The sequence below is a fragment of the Nematolebias whitei genome, chromosome 2 (assembly GCF_014905685.2).
Source record: "Nematolebias whitei isolate Nwh7 chromosome 2, NemWhi1, whole genome shotgun sequence".
NCBI classification, from domain to species: Eukaryota; Metazoa; Chordata; class Actinopteri; order Cyprinodontiformes; family Rivulidae; genus Nematolebias; species Nematolebias whitei.
The window spans coordinates 3,748,846-3,766,851 of record NC_056499.1 but is presented as its reverse complement, the minus strand read 5'-3'; the positions used below and the strand labels follow the sequence as shown (position 1 = coordinate 3,766,851).

General features: G+C 42.9%; 1 protein-coding gene across 1 annotated transcript in view; it reads left to right on the top strand.

Annotated features, from left to right (window-relative positions):
* Positions 1 to 4,191: 4,191 nt before the first annotated feature.
* trim66 (tripartite motif containing 66) overlaps positions 4,192 to 18,006 on the top strand; it is a 21,499-nt gene continuing 7,684 nt past the window's right edge. Inside the window, exons 1-9 of the mRNA XM_037692746.1 lie at positions 4,192 to 4,200; positions 6,182 to 6,395; positions 11,130 to 11,259; positions 11,546 to 11,662; positions 11,819 to 11,933; positions 12,186 to 12,332; positions 13,270 to 13,387; positions 14,370 to 15,127; positions 16,933 to 17,139. Of these exons, the coding sequence (XP_037548674.1) occupies positions 4,192 to 4,200; positions 6,182 to 6,395; positions 11,130 to 11,259; positions 11,546 to 11,662; positions 11,819 to 11,933; positions 12,186 to 12,332; positions 13,270 to 13,387; positions 14,370 to 15,127; positions 16,933 to 17,139 (1,815 nt within the window). The remainder of the gene's footprint in view (positions 4,201 to 6,181; positions 6,396 to 11,129; positions 11,260 to 11,545; positions 11,663 to 11,818; positions 11,934 to 12,185; positions 12,333 to 13,269; positions 13,388 to 14,369; positions 15,128 to 16,932; positions 17,140 to 18,006) is intronic.

The window sequence follows — 18,006 nt, the reverse complement described above, 5'->3', positions numbered from 1 at the left end:
TTGTTGTTTTCACCACAAGGTTATTTATTTAATTGTTGTTTTCACCACGAGGGTATTTATTTATTTGTTGTTTTCACCATGAGGTTATTTATTTATTTGTTGTTTACACCACGAGGGTATTTATTTATTTGTTGTTTTCACCATGAGGTTATTTATTTATTTGTTGTTTTCACCATGAGGTTATTTATTTAATTGTTGTTTTTCCCACAAGGTTATTTATTTAATTGTTGTTTTCACCACTAGGTTATTTATTTAATTGTTGTTTTCACCACAAGGTTATTTATTTAATTGTTGTTTTCACCACGAGGGTATTTATTTATTTGTTGTTTTCACCATGAGGTTATTTATTTATTTGTTGTTTTCCTCCTTGAATCGCTCCTTTTTGTGGTGGAGGAGTTTGTGCGCCTGAATGATCCTAGGAGCTTTGCTGTCGGGGGGAAATTATAATTGCCCCAGGTAGAGTCTCCCAAGGCAGATTGGTTCTAGGTGACAGGCCAGACAAAGAGCGATTCAGAAGATTTTTATGGACAAAACAAAACAAGGAACTCAGTGTCCCTTGCCCGGATGTGGGTTACCGGGGCTCCACCCTGGAACCAGGTCTGGGGGAGGGGCTCCTCGGCGAGCGCCTGGTGGCCGGGTCTCTGCCCATGAGGCCCGGTCGGGCTCAGCCCGAAGGAGCTGCATGGGTTTGCCTTCCTGTGGACCCACCACCTGCAGGAAGGGCCATAAAAGTCAGGTGCATGATGCTATGGGCAGTGGCCGAAGGCGGGGACCTTTGCACTCTGACCCTGGCTTACCAAAGATGCTCTTGGGACATGGAATGTAACCTCTCTAGCAGGGAAGGAGCTTGAGCATGTGCATGAGGTTAAGAGGTACCGACTAGATATAGTTGGGCTCACCTCAATGCACAGCATGGGCTCTGGAACTGACCTCCTTGAGAGGGATTGGACCTTATTCCACTCTGGAGTTGCCCATGGTGAGAGGCGTCGAGCTGGTATGGGTCTACTTGTAGCCCCCGACTTGGTGCCAGTGTGTTTGACTTTTCCCCGGTAGATGAGAGTGTGGCTTCCCTTCGCCTTTGGGTGGGGGGACGGGCTCTGACTGTTGTTTGTGCCTACGTGCAGTTCAGAGTATCTGGCCTTCTTGAAGTCCTTGGCAGGGGTGCTGGAAGGTGTGCCAGCTGGGGACTCCTTTATTCTGCTGGGGGACTTCAGTGCCCACGTGGGTAATGACAGTGTGACCTGGAGGGGCGTGATTGGGAGGAACAGCCTCTCTGATATGAACCCGAGCGGTGTTCTGTTGTTGGACTTCTGTGCTAGTCATAGTTTGTCCATCACGAACACCATGTTCGAACATAAGGGTGTCCATGAGTGCACTTGGCACCAGGATGCCCTAGGTCGTAGATCGATGATTGACTTCATAGTCGTGTCTTCTGATTTGCGGCCATTTGTTTTGGACACTCGGGTGAAGAGAGGAGCTGAGCTGTCAACTGATCACCACCTGGTAGTGAGTTGGATCAGATGGCGGGGGAAGATGCTGGACAGACCCGGTAGACCCAAACGTGTAGTGAGGGTTTGCTGAGAACGCCTGGCAAAAGAACCTGTCAGAGAGATCTTCAACTCACCTCCGGGAGAGCTTTAACCGCATTCCAGCTGAGGTGGGGTACATTGAGTCTAATTGGGCCATGTTCCGCACCTCACTTGTTGAGGTAGCTGTCTTGAGCTGTGGCCGCAAGGTTGTCAGTACTTCTTGCAGTAGTCATCCACGAACTCGGTGGTGGACAGTGGACACCCCGGGTTAGGGAGGCTGTCAAGCTGAAGAAGGAGTCCTATCGGGCCTTGTTGGCCAGTGGGACTCTGGAGGCAGCTGAGGAGTACCGGAGGGCCAAGTGGTGTGCAACCTTGGCTGTTGCTGAGGCAAAAGCTCAAATGTGGGAGGACTTGGATAGAGACTCTCGGTAGGCTCCGAGGAGATTCTGGCAAACCATCAGGCGGCTGAAGAGGGGAAAGCAGCACTTTACTAACACTGTGTTCAGTGAAGGTTGAATGAACAGTAAAAAGTACAAAGATACAATCTGTATGACTTTTTATAACTGTTTATTGTTGTCGCTGTTGTCCATTGTTGTCATCATTCTTTGTTGAAATCAGGTCTCTCTTGTAAATGAGTCCTCGAGGCTCAATGGGATTTACCTGTATAAGTAAAGGTTGAATGAAGTGAAGGTGGGGTGCTGTTGACCTCAACCAGTGATGTCGTCGGGAGGTGGAAGGAATACTTCTCGGACCTTCTCAATCTCACCAGCACGTCTTCCATGGAGGAAGCTGAGGCGGGGGACTTTGGGGTTGATCCGTCCATAACCGTGGCTGAGGTAGCCGAGGTAGTTAAAAAGCTCAGAGGAGGCAAGGCTCCGAGAGTGGATGAGATTCACCCTGATTTCCTGAGTTAAAAATCAGGCTGCAGCATTTTGGACCAGTTGTAGACGTGCAATGGAGGACTGACTGATTCCAAACAGAAGCACATTGAAGTAATCGAGCCTGGATGTTAAGAACACATGGATCACTGTCTCAAAATTATTTTTGGACAGTATGGGCTTCAGCTTAGACAGCTGCCTCAGCTGACAAAAACAGGATTTAACAATCATGTTTACCTGACTGTTAAGTTTTAAGAAAAGGTCCATTATCACTCCCAAATTGGTGACTCTTTGTTTCTCGGGACTAGAGAGGAAAGGTCAATGCAGTGGTTCATGGACGTGCTATTGGGATGGAACAACATGACTTCAGACTTCTTCTCATTGAAACTTAAGAAGTTTAAAGCCATTCAGTCCTTGATGTCAGCCAGGCAGTCAGGAGGTTGAATGGAGCTTGTGTCTCTGTACTTCAGGCAGGGGGAAGTAAGTTTGACAGTCATCGGCGTAGAAATGAAATGGTATGTTGTGACTGCGGAAAATAGCACCCAGTGGCAGCAGGTATAAAGGAAAGAGAAGGAAATTCGCCAGAAAATACAGTATATATAATATAATATAATATAGATGTGAAGTAGTAAAAGCAGCAGTTAACGTGAGATTGGTTGAAGATAATCCTGCTTCCTGTGTGACCTCACCCCCTCAGAGTTAATGGATGTCACACAGACGGAGAGAGATCTCAGCTCAGGCTTCTATTATCGTCTCGTCTCTTGAGATGGGACGCATGTCTGCTGCCACTTCAGCAGAGCACGTGAGCGTGCCACGAGGCTTAAGTGTGAAACTGTGTGAAGGTGCAGCAAAAGAACGTGCACAGGTTGGGAACAGAGCGGAACTGGGCGCACTACATGGGGACTTTGAGCGCACAGCGGGGAGCGGGGTCGCTCTGAGCTCCACTGGAACAACCAAGAAGAGAAAGTTCAGATTTGTAGGTCAGCTGTTTGGGCTGTTGTTGGGCAGACTTCACCAGTTTCATGTTTGGCGTTGAGTTGTTGGTTTCACTCTCTTTGCTGCTTCCTTTGTCGGCTGTCACGCCACCATGGACACGTCATTACAAGCATCTCTGCTGCGGGCCGCTTGTGTTGCGTTCAAATCCTAATTGAAGTCACATTATTAGCGGGAACTGCAGGAGAGCATCTTTCCATCTGGCGCTTATCCGAGCCTGACCTGGTTTTGATGTTCTACGTTAGCATGTGGCTCCTCCGGGACTCGTCCTCTCCTCAGCCTGACAAAAAGAAGCAGCTCACCTGTTCTCACCCAGCGCCACATCCTGTCGGAGGCAACATCCGTTAATCCTGCTCCAAAATAAAACCCACAAAGGTGCATGCGCTACAGTTTTACCATTTTAGGTCACTCGGTCGTTCCTTTTCTTTCATTTTGGGAAGTGCTTCCAGGGATATTTTGTCCTACAAAAAATAATTATGTTATCTCCCTAATTCCCAATTATTATTCACAGGCTTATTAAAAAAGGCTGTGATTTTCCTCTTGTCTTCGGTGGCAGCAGAGAAGAGGCTGACAGTCGTCGGCAGCGAGGGGTCCTACACTTGGATGAACTGTGGGAGGAGAGAGCAGAGGCAGGCTGTCATGTAAGCTGTCTCCTCTGGGGCCCGCGCTCGGCTCGCGCTGCTTCCTGCCTCAGGTGAAGCCTCAGAGTCGGAGCTGCTGAGGAGACAGGCTGCTTCTCTCCTCTGCTCCCTGCAGCTGAGCGGGCACACATCCTCTCTCAAAGCGCCGCCATGGAGAAGGTAAGATGTGTTCTCGTCCTCGTTTCCTTTCTTTGTCTGAACTTCTCGTTGTGACGCAGCACAAGATGGTTTCAGTTTCTGCAGCAGCTTCTGACTGTGCACAGTGTTTCTGTGCAAAGTGCTGACTGCGTTTGCTTTCTTCCCACTTTACTACAGTAGTTGTGTCTGATGGTAGAAATGCCTCAGCTGTTGCCTGTGGACAAGGCTTTTAGGTGGATTTGGCCCAAAGTGACTCTACTTGGTAAAAGTTTCCTCTGTGGACGACAAATGTCTCAGAGACTGAATTACAAGATAAAAGGTACTCTGCTTCAGTTGGCTGCATCTTTCCTGATACAGTGAAGGCTGTTTTTTTGTTATTCTAATGAGATAAAGTGAAATGATTTCAGAGATTTATTTATTTATTTATTAACATTTATTAAACCAGTCAAATCCCACTGAGATCACAGATCTCTTTTGCAAGTGAGGCCTGGGCCTGAAGCCTAACATGCGTGTTTTAATCTGTGGGAGGAAACCAGAGTACCCGTAGAAAACCCACGCAGCACGGAGAGAACATGCAAACTACACACAGGAGGACCCCAGGTCCAGCTGGGGATTGAACCCAGGACCTTCTTGCTGTGAGGGCAACAGTGCTAACCACTGAGGCACCGTGCTGCCAACTAAGAGATTAAATGGGAATTAAAATGTTTTTCATGACAGTTTTCAAAGTCCTCATTTTTTGTCTATTGTTAAAAGTTTGAAAATTAGACCGGAGTTTACGTCTACTTCCAAAATGTTGTAACACTGAAAAACGTAAATAAATAATAAATAATGCAGTGATGTACAATTCTCATTTAAAACCTATTCTCAATGATAATCATACCAAATGCTGAAGTTTTTTGAACTCCTCCACGACAAAGCTCTTGTGATGAACCTGGTTTAACAGTGTCTTGCTGAAATATGCAAGGCCTTCCCTGAAAAATGCACAATCTGGACGGGAGCTTATTTTGGTCTAAAACCTGTGTACACTTTTTTACACCGATGGTGCCTTTCCAGGTGTGTAAGCTGCTCATGCCAGAGGCACTTATGTACCCCCATACCATCAGAGAAACACATTTGAATGATGTATTTAACGGTTTAGATGGCCTCTCTCCTCTGTAGGTTGAAAGATGTATCATCTGCGTTTTTAAAGAACAATTCCAAATTTTGGTTTGTCTGACCAGGGCGACACAGTGGCTCAGTTGGTAGAGCTGCTGCCCCTCAGTGAGAAAGTTGCATGATCGAATCCCGGCCAGGGGTCTTTCTGGGTGAAGTTTGCATGTTCTGTCCGTGCTGCGTGGGTTTTCTACAGATAATCCGGTTTCCTAGGAAACTGGACCAAAAATATGCATGTTGGTCTGACTAGTAACTCTAATTGGCTCTGTGTCCCTGGGATGGACTGGAGACCTGTCCAGGGTGTCCCCCACCTCTCACACAATGATAGCTCGATATGATCACCAGTGACCCCCGTGACCTGAAAAGGAAGAAGTGGGTAAAGATGATGGATGGATGGATGGAGGATGGATTTGTCTGACCAGAGAACAGTTTCCACTTTGCCTGAGTCCATATTTAATGAGCTCTGGTCTAAACTTTTCTTGGTGATTCTAACTTATGTCTTCTTCTTCTGGCCAAACATTTTTCCAGTGAGTTACTTCCATTGAATTCACAATTATCTTTTCCAAAAATTGTTAGTTTCATTTTTTCAGCATTTGATGCATTTGCTCTGCTCCTTTGTGAATAAAAGGTTTGCAAATCATTGCAAAAGCATTCTGTTTCTAATTTACAGTTTTTCACAATGTCCCATCGTTTTTCTGAAGCGGGGTTGTAATAATGGGTTTAGTTTATCGTCATGAGAAGTTTCAGTTCTGTTCTGCAGAAAGTCTTCAAGCGGCTCCTCGACGAGCATGTTGGACATGTAACGTCCTATTTTCTGATCATGTCATGAATATTTTTGTATTTCTTTCAGATCTGCTCAGAGTGCACAGAACACACACTTGCACAGAGTCTTTGCACTCTGTGCAACAAGTGGTTGTGTTACCAGTGCACCGATGTGCACCTGCATCAGAGAGCCCCTGCTGCTTCCCAGTACGCTGATTCATACCAGCAGCCGAGGCCCAGTTCTAACCAGTGTCCTGACCTTCACCAGAGAAGCTCCGGCACGCTACCTCCTGCTGGACAAGGCAAGAGACCTGTCGAAATCAAAAAGCCTTTGATTGTTTAAGTTTGATATAGTTTCAGCAGGAACCATTTGCTTTGCATAACGCATTGTTTGATGAGCGTTCCTGGATATCCACGTGCTTCATTATATCTATCTTTAACTCGTGGCCCAGATTCTGAAGTGCCTGGATGATTTCATTCCTGCTAATTTTAGTGTCTTGCTATTTAAAGCCCCTCAATTATGCCCGGCACACTCCTTCGTTGGTCGGCCCTGTGCAAGAACTCAAATCACAACAAGCACGTCCTTGACACGTTGATTGTGATACGGGAGCGCTGCTGTTTGTGCTCGTGTGAGAAAAGCTGCATGAGTTTGATGACAGACAGGATGTGGTCAGTCAGATCAGGCTGATGCGCCCAAGGTGATGCTTCGCTCTCTGCCACAGAGATCTGTGTTGATCTGCAGGCAGGATGGAGGTGGGGGGTGGGGGGGTTGATAAGGAGAGCTGACCAGAAGAGAGCGGCAGAGAGCAGCAGGGAGCAGCAGGGAGCAGCAGGGCGTTCTAGGCCAAAAGTTTCTCCTTCGACGTATTTGCATGTAAGACATATTTTTCCGTGTGTTTTGTATTTCTGTTTGTCTCTGAAGAAGCTGATGGTACCTCAAAGCCCCGGTGCGCTGTACTGTACATCATTTACTTGTTGTCACAGTGAAACCTCAGCTTCTGTAAAGTTCAACCCACTTCCCACAACCCTTTGAGTTTCTGTATCAAACTGCAGCTGTGGGCTTTAAAGGTGCGCGTCACAATGTCATGAAGACAGAATTAAACACGTCGTCGATGGAACAACTTCCATCTACAACGTGTTTGTTCACATGAAACGTGTGGGCTTGTAATAAATAGGTTTAGTTTATCTTCACGAGAAGGTTCATTTCTAGTGAACAAGTGCTTTATTTACATTTGCATTATGTCACAGTCTCAAACTTGTCCTAAACACAGACAAAACCAAAGGGATGTTGTTTTCAAACAGGAAGTCGGTCCCAGCAGTTCTTCCTCTGATTTGATCCTTGAATGGTGCTCCTATCGATTCCTGCAAATTCTTTGGTATCTTCGTCGACTCACATCTCTCATTTAAGTTCCATGTGGAAAACTAGTAAAGAAACTGAAAGTTAAACTGGGTTTCTTTTTCAGAAACAGATCCTGTCTAACTCTGAATGTTAGGAAACACCTTGTATCTGTGACTTTCCTTCCCTCCATCGACTACGGTGACATTATTTACATGAACGCTCCTACAAGAACCCTGCAGATGTTGGATGCTGCAGATGTTGGATGCTGTCTATCATGGTGCACTAAGATGCATAACTGGCTGTAACTACTGTACCCACCACTGCACCCAGTATTCACTGGTTAACTGGTCCCCATTAACTTCACAGACTCTCCCACTGGTAGATCTTCATCTTTAAATCACTTCTTGGTCTGCTGCCTTCATACATCTCCTCCTACATGTCTCTGTGTGAGTGCAGCTACAGCGTGCGCTCTCAGGACATTATTACCTGCAGTGTTCCCTCAGTGAGGACTGAACTAGACAAAAGGACCTTCTCCTACTCCGCTCCTGTTTCCTGGAATATCTTGTAAAAAGATCAGAAGCTCTCGACCTTTGACCTCTCTAAGTGTCTTTAAGAATCTGTTGGACTCCTGGCAGGGACCAATGCAGACATGTTCCTGTTTTTAGTTTTCTACATTCGCCGTAGAATCTAGCTGTTTTTTTTACTTTTTCTTTTAATTACCATTTGATTTTCACTTGTTAAAAAAAATCTCAATTTGTACACATTCTTTATGATTATCTATTGTTGTCTTTGTTGTCCACTGTTGTCATCATTCTTTGTTAAAATCAGGTCCGTCTTGTAAATGAGTCCCAGAAGCTCAATGGGATTAACCTGTAGAAGCACTTTGGTAACAGTTTCTGTTTTAAATGCGCTCTATAAATAAATCTGACTTAACTTGACTAGAAATAAACGTTGAATGAAAAAAAAAGTTTACTTACAAAAACAGCAGAAGTTGCTGAAAATAGGTCAAGACCGGCAGTGCCCTTGGAAGAGCTGTTTAGGATTTAAAAAAAGTCTGAACAGTTTTGATTTATGGTATGCATTAATGCTCAGATTTGTTGAGTAACGTTTGCAGAGACAAGTGCTTTATTTCTATTTAATGCCCACATTTCAGAATTTCATATCGGTATATTCAGAAAACTACTGAGTAAATTACTTTAAACTGCACCATTTAATTTAGTCCAGGATAACCTTTTTAATCTAATTTCATAGTTTGCATTGAGTCCTTTAATATGACATGCTAATGTAACTTAATCACATTCAACCATGAAGCAACTAAATCAAACATCTTTTTTTAGTTATTTGGTTTAAATTTAAACAAATACTGTAAAAAAAAAAAAAAAAAAGATGGAGTGAATAACAGAACATAATTAGTTTAAAGGGACTGCCTGATTTATGCAATAAATATTGTTATTACAATATCAGTGTGCACAATTTAATTTATTGCAAAGAATTGCAGTTAGTTATAAGCACAAACTTCTACTGTGGTCATCAAGTGTTTGGACCAGTACGGCTCTAGAACTCACATGTGATGGTCAAAATACTGGAGCACACGGAGCGATGTGAGCAGCGTCAACGCCAGAAACAGACACTAACCTGGACTTTTGATTAAACACTCGTTGGCCCAACTGGGTCACGTTGCTTTAAATGTTTTCTGCCTCGTCTGGTGTCCCTTTGTCATTTTAATCAAATTCCCCCTGAGGGACAATAATGGTCTTATCACAGTGACCCGGTAACAATATCGTCCCAATATTCAACAATATTTATGCGTGTTTTCTAATGTTGTGCATCTCTGGAGCTTTACGTTATTTAAATGCTGGACTGCCTAAATAAATAATTAGTAATAAAACAATAAAATCAGGTAGAATAAAATTATCTGAAAAAAATTATGCTAAAAGTAGTTTCATCTGTTTTATTTAGAAAGTTGTGTCTGCTGTTAAAAAGGTAACGTTGTCTGTTTTGGAAATAAGATTATTCCGTGTATGAGTTTTTGATGCTTAAATTTGTTTCAGGTGTGGGCACAGCAGCTCATAATCCACCTCATGTAAACCTTTTAATGTCTGGCTCATAAATAAACCATTTCAGCATCATAGTTCTTGGCAGTAAATAACAGTTTGACTTTAAGCCTGAGCATTACTAGCTTTGAGCTTTTAAATTCAGGTTTTCTTTGCAGCAGATACATTTCTAGCAAACATGCTCTGAACATATAAAATGATTCATATTTATTCTGCTCCTCTGTTGCTACAAGGAAAGTTTAAGATCGATGTCACTCACACTGAAGTCACGTCCACTGAGTGACAGTTTCTTTACTTTTTGGACTTTGTTTGGCACAGAGTGATTTTCTGAAACTTGCTTAAAATTTGAATAATTTCTGCAAGATGTTGCATGCAGCCAACCACCTTCAAGATTTATATAATTTAAAGTTGTTAGATTAGATGTATACTTTATTGTCCCCGAGGGGAAATGCTAACAAAGCTTCTTCCACAATTAAATACACTAAAACCAATAAAATCATGTGAACCCCATAATAAAATACAAAAATATGTGGTAAAATCAATCTGTTTGGGATAGTTACCGTAGTTATGAATTAGAAGATGAACATAAAACAGGCTTTTAACATCTCATTTGACACAGTTTGCACAATTTTTCTCATTTCAAAGTTCCGTATTTTTTGGCCTATAAGTTGCAGTTTTTTTGCATAATTTGCATGCCCTACGACTTGTACACCGGAGCGACGCATTTCTTTTTTTCCCATATTTATAAATAGTTTATTATTTGTAAATAGTATATAAATATATATATTTATAAACCAACTTTTGGCTGAGATATCACCGTTTTCATTCATTCGGACTGAAAATATTAAACACTACCATTTTCAGCCACTAGATGGCAATCAAGTAGTATGACATGCTGTTGTGTCATGTAATAGGTAAAAGTGGCTATTAATGACACAATCAGCTTGCCATAACCTGCCACCTGGAGCAATCATCAAATCAGCTTCATTTCGCTGCACTGCTCCGGTGAATTGCAGCTGATTTGACCATTAAAGTGCATTTATTAAGTAAAAGTTAGACTGAGACACATCTTTACTATAATGTCAAGCAAAAAAATAATTGTTTTTTTGTGTTAATCTTATTAAATTCTTATTAAACTTCTCCCGTGCACGCTCCCATGGCCGCCATTTGGCAGCCAGTCGATTTTTGGCACAACACCGGCCCACATTTCTGAGCTGTCAGCGGTGACGCACAATAGATGCAACATATACGGCAAAGCGATATATTTATATTTTCATGTGATGTGCACGGCAGAAAATACTGTAACCACTTTAACACACTGACAAACAAGTCATGATGTGACATTAGAAATCATTTTTGGATCTCTTGTTTGGTCTATTTGGTTTCCAAACCAAAGAAAACTTTTTTTTTTACAAACTAGTTCTTGAAATATTGTCAGGCAAAAGTAAAATGTAGCTCTTAAAGTTAAAGCTGTTATTGAGTGCATACTAAATGCATTAAAAGGTGACTACTTGTCCCTTTCTTATGCATTTCTGAAAAGCTCTTCGTAAAAGCAGTCTCTCGCGGTGTGTGTGTGTGAACTTCCTGTTGACTGTGGCTTAATGCTCTTTTCTCTGCATCCCCTCTGTCTGCATGTATTTCAGGCCCGGGGTCGTATCCTTGCCCCCTCCTCATGTGCCACTCTCACAGACAGGAGCCCTTGGAGCTTTTCTGTGAGTCATGTGACCTTCTGTGCTGCAGCAGCTGTCACCTGTCCTCCCACAAAAACCACAGGTCAGTCCTCAGCTCACAAGGACACTGCAGAGAAAGAGGCTGCGCGCAGGTTAAACACTGCCGTGTCACGTTTATCTTGTGCATCTGCATACACTGCCCTTGGCCGCGTCTAGTTTTCATTAAGTATTCATACCTGTTTGTTTTCTGTGATGTTACAGCGCAGTTGTGATCTCGAAGGTCACCTGCATAATGTCTTTTCCTCCGGGGAGACGTGGTCAATTCTGCTGTTTTTTGTTGTTTTAATGCCCAAAGAATAAACTAGTGAAGTTCGATGGTGTGTGTTTAGGGTGGTGCAGATTGGGAAGGCCCTCCAGGATCAGCAGTGGCTGTTTGAGAACCTGATGGTGCAAGTGGAGGAGAGGAGGTCTTCAGTAGAAAACAGTGCAAAGCAAGTAGAAGACAGGTTGGTTTGAACTCAACGGTTTTAATCCAAACTGCAGGCGGGCTTTGCACGAATGGTGAATAATCAAACAGCACGTGTGTCAGCATGTTAATGAGTCTGGGTTGATGCTTTATTTTAATAATTTTGAAACCTTTCCCCCTCTCCCTGTCTGTGCAGGCTGCATGGAGTGAAGATTGCACACAGGAAGGCAGAGAACCAGATTAAAATGGCAAAGATGATTATGATGAACGAGCTTAACAAACGGGCCAACCTATTAATAGAGCAACTGGAGGTAATTACTTTCTCTTTCTTCCCTTCTTATCGCTCAGCCAGCCGTGAGCGTTCATGAAGAGAATCTATAACAGCAGCGATTTAATCTGCGCCGAAACCAAGCAAACAAGAGCCGGTAATCGTCTGAGAACGCCGCTGGAACCGACATCTCAGGAGCTACACCTGTCCAAATAAAACGGATCTGCTGACTGCGCTGCCTCTGCAAGTAAACACCTCACGAGTTCACCTGCGTGTTTCTGGATGTTTCCTGCAGAAGGTGTCAGAGGACTTTCAGCAGCGTCTGGAGGACCAGCTGCAAGGGGCGATAGAGATCTGTGGCCAGCTGGACCACCTTCAGAAGTTCATCACCTGGGCCACGACCCATCACTGCAGAGGCCCGGTTCTCTTCAGCAGGGCTCTGGTGAGACGGTCAACAGACGTCCACTGTCCCACAGTAACACACAGGGGGACTAGAATAATGTCTTTTTATCTGTATAACAGTGTAGCTCCGTGCCAAGTTTGAAGCAGATATTTGAATATTCGTGTAAAGGTCATTTTGCCAGTCACAAAGATTTCTCTTGGTCTTGTGAAAGCAATTGTCCTCGACGTGCACGAAGAGCCTGTGTTACAGTCAGCCTCAGAAAACTGCTGATGCAGCATCAGTGGCTTCACTTTAGCTTGGCTCAGAAACTGCAGAGAGCCTGTGTCACTGGGAGCAACTAGCTCGGAACATGGGAGCGTTTAAAACTGGATGCTTCAGAGAAGGTGGAGGATGCAGCACTTATCAGTCAGGTCCTCTGGACGAGTTCTTTGTGTTGAAACGCTTCGGCTTTCATCCAGAAGACTTCATCAGTCTGAGGAGCCGCAACAAACTCGGTCTTATAAATAGCACCTTCTCATAGGGTCTCAACCAGTTTGATGGTGCTCAGATGGTTTCTGGAGCCCGCCCTCTCCCCCGCTGACTCGTTTGAGGCAGTCGGAGTGGTTCAAAACATCCTGATTCGTGCTCAGTAATCCCAGTAGAAATAATCTTTTCAAAAGTACTTAGTCAGCATATTAATGCCTCTTACATTAGTTTTGGTTGTGGTTTAAAGAACGTGTCTCGTTAGAAAACTGGAACTTGAAATATTAGGATTTATTCCAACATATGGCTTCACAAGTTCTCTTTTTTTGTTCTTTTTGCTGTTTTAGTTTTAAACCTTATAAAACTTTGACTATTCTAAGACATACATGCTTTTGGTTAAAAATGTATTCATGTAGTGATTCACGTGCACATTTGTCTCGTTTGAAATGTTTCTTTGAAGTTCATTAAAACAGTGAAGCTGTTCGTGTTTAAGTTCTCTGACCTTCTCTTGCAGATTTCTCTGCAGATGCAGCAGCTGCTTGAAGCGTCGCTCCACACGGACTCCTGGAGTCCCGTCAGAATCAAATTTAACTGGGATGCAAGTTACTGGACGAAGCAGATTTCATCCTTAGGTAACGTTTTATGCCGCCAAAACAAGTGAACTGATTATTTACATGAACATGAACAAAACCTTTGATAACGAACATCTGCATCAGGAGAGAAAAATGCATTTTTTAATGTAAATGCTGAGTCCTGAATGAATGAATGCTGAAATTTGTTGAGGAAACTAAACTGGAGTTTTTAAAGTTAAAACGAGCAGAACAGGAGCTGAAAACAGAAGAACAGTAATTAGAAGCTTAAAGCATTAAAACAGTAGCTAAAATTAGCTAAACCGATACTAAAATAGTAAATACTAAAGCTAAATTTAGCAAAACTATTCAAGCTAAAATGAATTAAACAGTAGCCAAGATTATAGTAAAATAGGTGGTAAAATTAGTGAAACTAGCAAAAAGTAGCAAAACAAATTCAAATACTAATATCAGCAAAACAATGCTTAAGATAGCAAAACTTTAGCTAAAAGCTAAAATGAGCAGAATGATAGTTAAAAGCTAAATGGTAGCTTTACGTTTAAAGTAGCAAAACAGTAGCTTTAGGCTAAAGTTAAAACTTCCAATACAGCACCTAAATGCTACAAGTAGCAGAACAGTAGCTAAAGTGGCAGAATGGTAGCTAAAAGTATCATGCTGAAACAAAAATAGAGCAAGTGTCCCAAAGCAGATTTCAAAGAGAACAAACTGAAACTTTCACCTTCTTTCTAAAGAGAACTTTATTTCAATTAAAGTATTTGGAAAATTGTTTCGGTTACAAAACCACAAGTTAAAGAACATTATTCCTGACTTGGCTGAACCTTTTCACTGATGAATGGGTAAAACAGCACAACGTTTGTGGAAGTAGACTGATTGTAAAAAATGTATGAAAGTACCAGTAACTACAGGAAAGCAGTGGTGTGAATGCTGATTCAGCATATAAACCTAAAAATAAACTATCACGTGCATAAATTCTCCAGTTGTATTTCATCATGACTGACAGTACCCGTCTTTGTGACCTTTGCAGGCCAGCTGACTGTTGAAGGGGGGAGCTGTGCTTATCCTTCTGGGTTGGCCTGCTCTAGTCTCATGAGGCCGCAGCCCGTCTCCTGCTTGCCTCTGCCCAGCATGTTTCACAGAGGCAGAGATCCAGGCTGTGGGTACCAGGCCTGCTGCGAGCCTCAGATGTGCTGCCTGCATGGCGTCCCCCCTCAGTCAGATCTGTCGAGTCTGGACAAAAGCCAGATCGAAACAAACCTTTTTAACCAGAGCCAGCAGCTCCAGAGGTTTTGGGACACAGAGAGCTCCTTACAGTGTCCTCCTCCTCCTGCGTCTCCTCTCCCAGGACCCATTCAAGTCAACTGCAGCCCAGGATCTGCATCCCAAACACAAATTGCTGACACCCTATCCCACTCACAGTCCAAACCATATCCATCTTGCCACCAACCCTGGAAAGAAGTTGCTCCAGACAGTCCCTTCGGTGCAGAGCGCAGCAGGTTGGGTCAGTGTAAGGGGAAGCTGTTGATCGTCCCGAATCTGCAGCAGGAAGTCGGCCTCAAAGGCACGGACAGAGATGTGATGACTGAGGAGAGGAGCAGGGAGGAGGAGGAGGAGACGCGTGGACAGTCAGCAGAGGCTGGAAGCAGAGATCTCCTTGATGAGGAGCTGGAGGCAGACAGGAGGGAGCAGAGTCCGGTCCAGCAGCAGCAGCAGCTTCAGTTTTCTGCAGCAGCAGAGCAGAAGTCCAGACCTGCACTGATGCTCAGAGACCACAAGGATGGGAAGGTGAGAGAGAACCTTCACGACAACCGTGCAAAAACAAAGACGGGTGCAAAAAATTATAGTGTTGATGCGTTTTTGTTTAAGAAAGAAAAACTCACAATGATCCCTGAAATAACTTGTTGAGTTTATTCTTAACTCATAATCACATTCACTTCATGGTTTTCACAACCACTTCTCTGCAGGTTTGTATGTTTCTGTTGGCTGTGAAGAAGCAGGGGTCAGCTCAGTTCATGCCTGTTCATGAGAATTATGTGCACACGTTTCACTTCATGCTGTGAAACTGAATTTTTACAGCAGCCTCCGCAGGAACGCGCTTGTTGTAACCTACAAATGAAGACGTTTGAAAAATCTAAATATAACGCAGCTTCTATAAGCAGCTGTTCAGACACTTCATTCGTTCGATGGTTCTAAAATTCTGGTGGCTTCATGAAGCACGAGGCGAAGCAGCAGAGTTGTAAACATCGTTTTAATTTGCAGCGTTATCGAAGTAAAGACTCAGGTGGGAATTTAGGCGCTTCAGTCGTTTAATGTTTTTTTGTGGTTTGAGCCAAGTGTCTAAAAGCTCGAACAACTTCTTTTTTTTTCACGATGTGGTGAACCACAAACTGTTTCTACAGACCTATCAAAAGCCGCCACGGATCAGTCAAACCCATTTCCGCTGAATGTTCAAACACAGAGCAACAGAGACTAACAAAGGGCCGGATGAAAACAAAACTGACGCAGTGACAATCTTTTAAATATCCAAACTTAAAAAATAAAAATAAAAAGTTTCTCATATAGGAAGAGGTGGTGCCGAGTTTGAGGCGGCTTTTAGTTTCAGTTGATACTCGTTAATGACTGAAACTGTATTTAAAGCCATGCTGTCACTTCTAAAACTTCACAGATCGCCTTAAAAAAACCAGATGGTGCAACATTAAACCTTCTGCTTTCACGAAGAAACGACGACGGGAAAACAAAGATCTGCTCTGACAATTAAAGCCACAGCGACGAGACGCTCTTCATCAGTTTCACACTTGATGCCAGCAGTTTGAACTGCTGCATAATCGCCTCTCGAAGAGATGATTACAAGCACAAAGACGTGTTATTTTTACATTATTTGAGTCACTGCATTAAAAAATGATATATTAAACCACCCGGGAATGCTCATTTATGTACTTAACCTCTCAATAATGAGTCACTGAGGGAATAGCAGGAGCTGCCAGTTTGACTTTAGCCTCGGTTTACAGCGAGATAAGTTCTTGCTCCCCACCATCTTCCAGGGAGAAGGATTAGAGTCTATTCTCCTCCACAGTCTAAACCTAGCAGTCCTGTCCCAGGGGGCTGAGATCAGGTAAGTGTTTTAATCACATGATACTCAGGATAATGAGCTCAGTTTAAATCTGGCCTGAATATGTATGATGCTGTGCTAGAATATAACGGGATGTAAAAAAAAGCTGGTGCGAAACGATTTATCTGCCGTCCTCCCTGCATTAGCTGCAGGAACAGCTGAGGCGTTTGATGAAAATCTGTGCATTAGTTAAACTGTAACAAACAAGACGAGTGTGGTTTAATCAAAAACACCTGACACTGAGTTTGCATTTGATGGTGTTTTAACCCATCCTTTCATTTCTTGTACAACAACTCTAATATATGCAGCGTGTTTGTGATGACTGCGTTGTTTGATTTTTTACTGAATAGGTTCTGAGTGATGTTCACTCGTTCACACATCCCACTCTCCTTTCACTTGTTGATGACACGAACAGGTGCGCTTGTGGTTTTGATTCAACCTGGAAACCTTTTTATTCCTGCGTGTTGAATTATTCTGACAGAGATCCACGTCCCTGGAGGTGTCGGCAACGGCGCACGAATGTGTATCTGACATGCAGAGCTGCAGGATTAGCCCTGATTCTGAGTGCACGAGGAGGAAGGGACGCTCCAGGAGCATCCCAACAGAGCTGACAGCTCCTTCGTCCAGCCCCTACTCTGAAAGGCCTGCAGGAGGCACTGACAGCCGGGCAGCAAGAGCTGCAAAGAAGGTGGAACATCCAAAAGTACTCACACACTCAGGAGCAGAGGCTGTGCTGATGCTGTGCACTGGTTATCAATAATGCATAAACTAGATCAAAGGATTTCAATACAAACTGTTGGCATGCAGATATCAAAAGTAAAAAAAAAAACAACCTCACATCTGTTTTGTAGCTGTTCTGAAGCTTTTAGTTTCATCGTATCGGCACGCTCAAGTGTTCTGGAATCACATTTATTTATTTATATATATTAAAAAAGACAGTGTGCCAGCCCACCGTGTGCAGAAGCTCCTGATCAGCGTGCAGCCCGGTCCAACCGTCAAAACTCACTCATGAATACAGTGTTGATGGGTAGAGATTTAACAAGACGACCAAGATTACAATTTTGAAAACTTTGCACATAAAAATAGGCAACAATAAAAAATAAATAAAAAAGACCAAGCAAAATGTTGGTGCACTGCTCAGCTTGCCTTATTGCAAATATTCTTTTTGTAAGACCAGCTCAAATTTTTGACTTAAAAAAAAAAAAATTAACAAATCGAAACAAAATAGCAACCAAAAGGACAATCAAGAGGAATAGCAGCAAAAAACAGTTGGATCACGAGAAGATTTAGAAAATTTAAAACAGGGACATGTCTGCATTGGCTGTTGCCAAAATTATGACATAATGATATAGATATATAATAATAATAATTATATAACAATAATCTATCTATCTATCTATCTATCTATCTATCTATCTATCTATCTATCTATCTATCTATCTATCTATCTATCTATCTATCTATCTATCTATCTATCTATCTATCTATCTATCTATCTATCTATCTATCTATCTATCTATCTATCTATCTATCTATCTATCTATCTATCTATCTA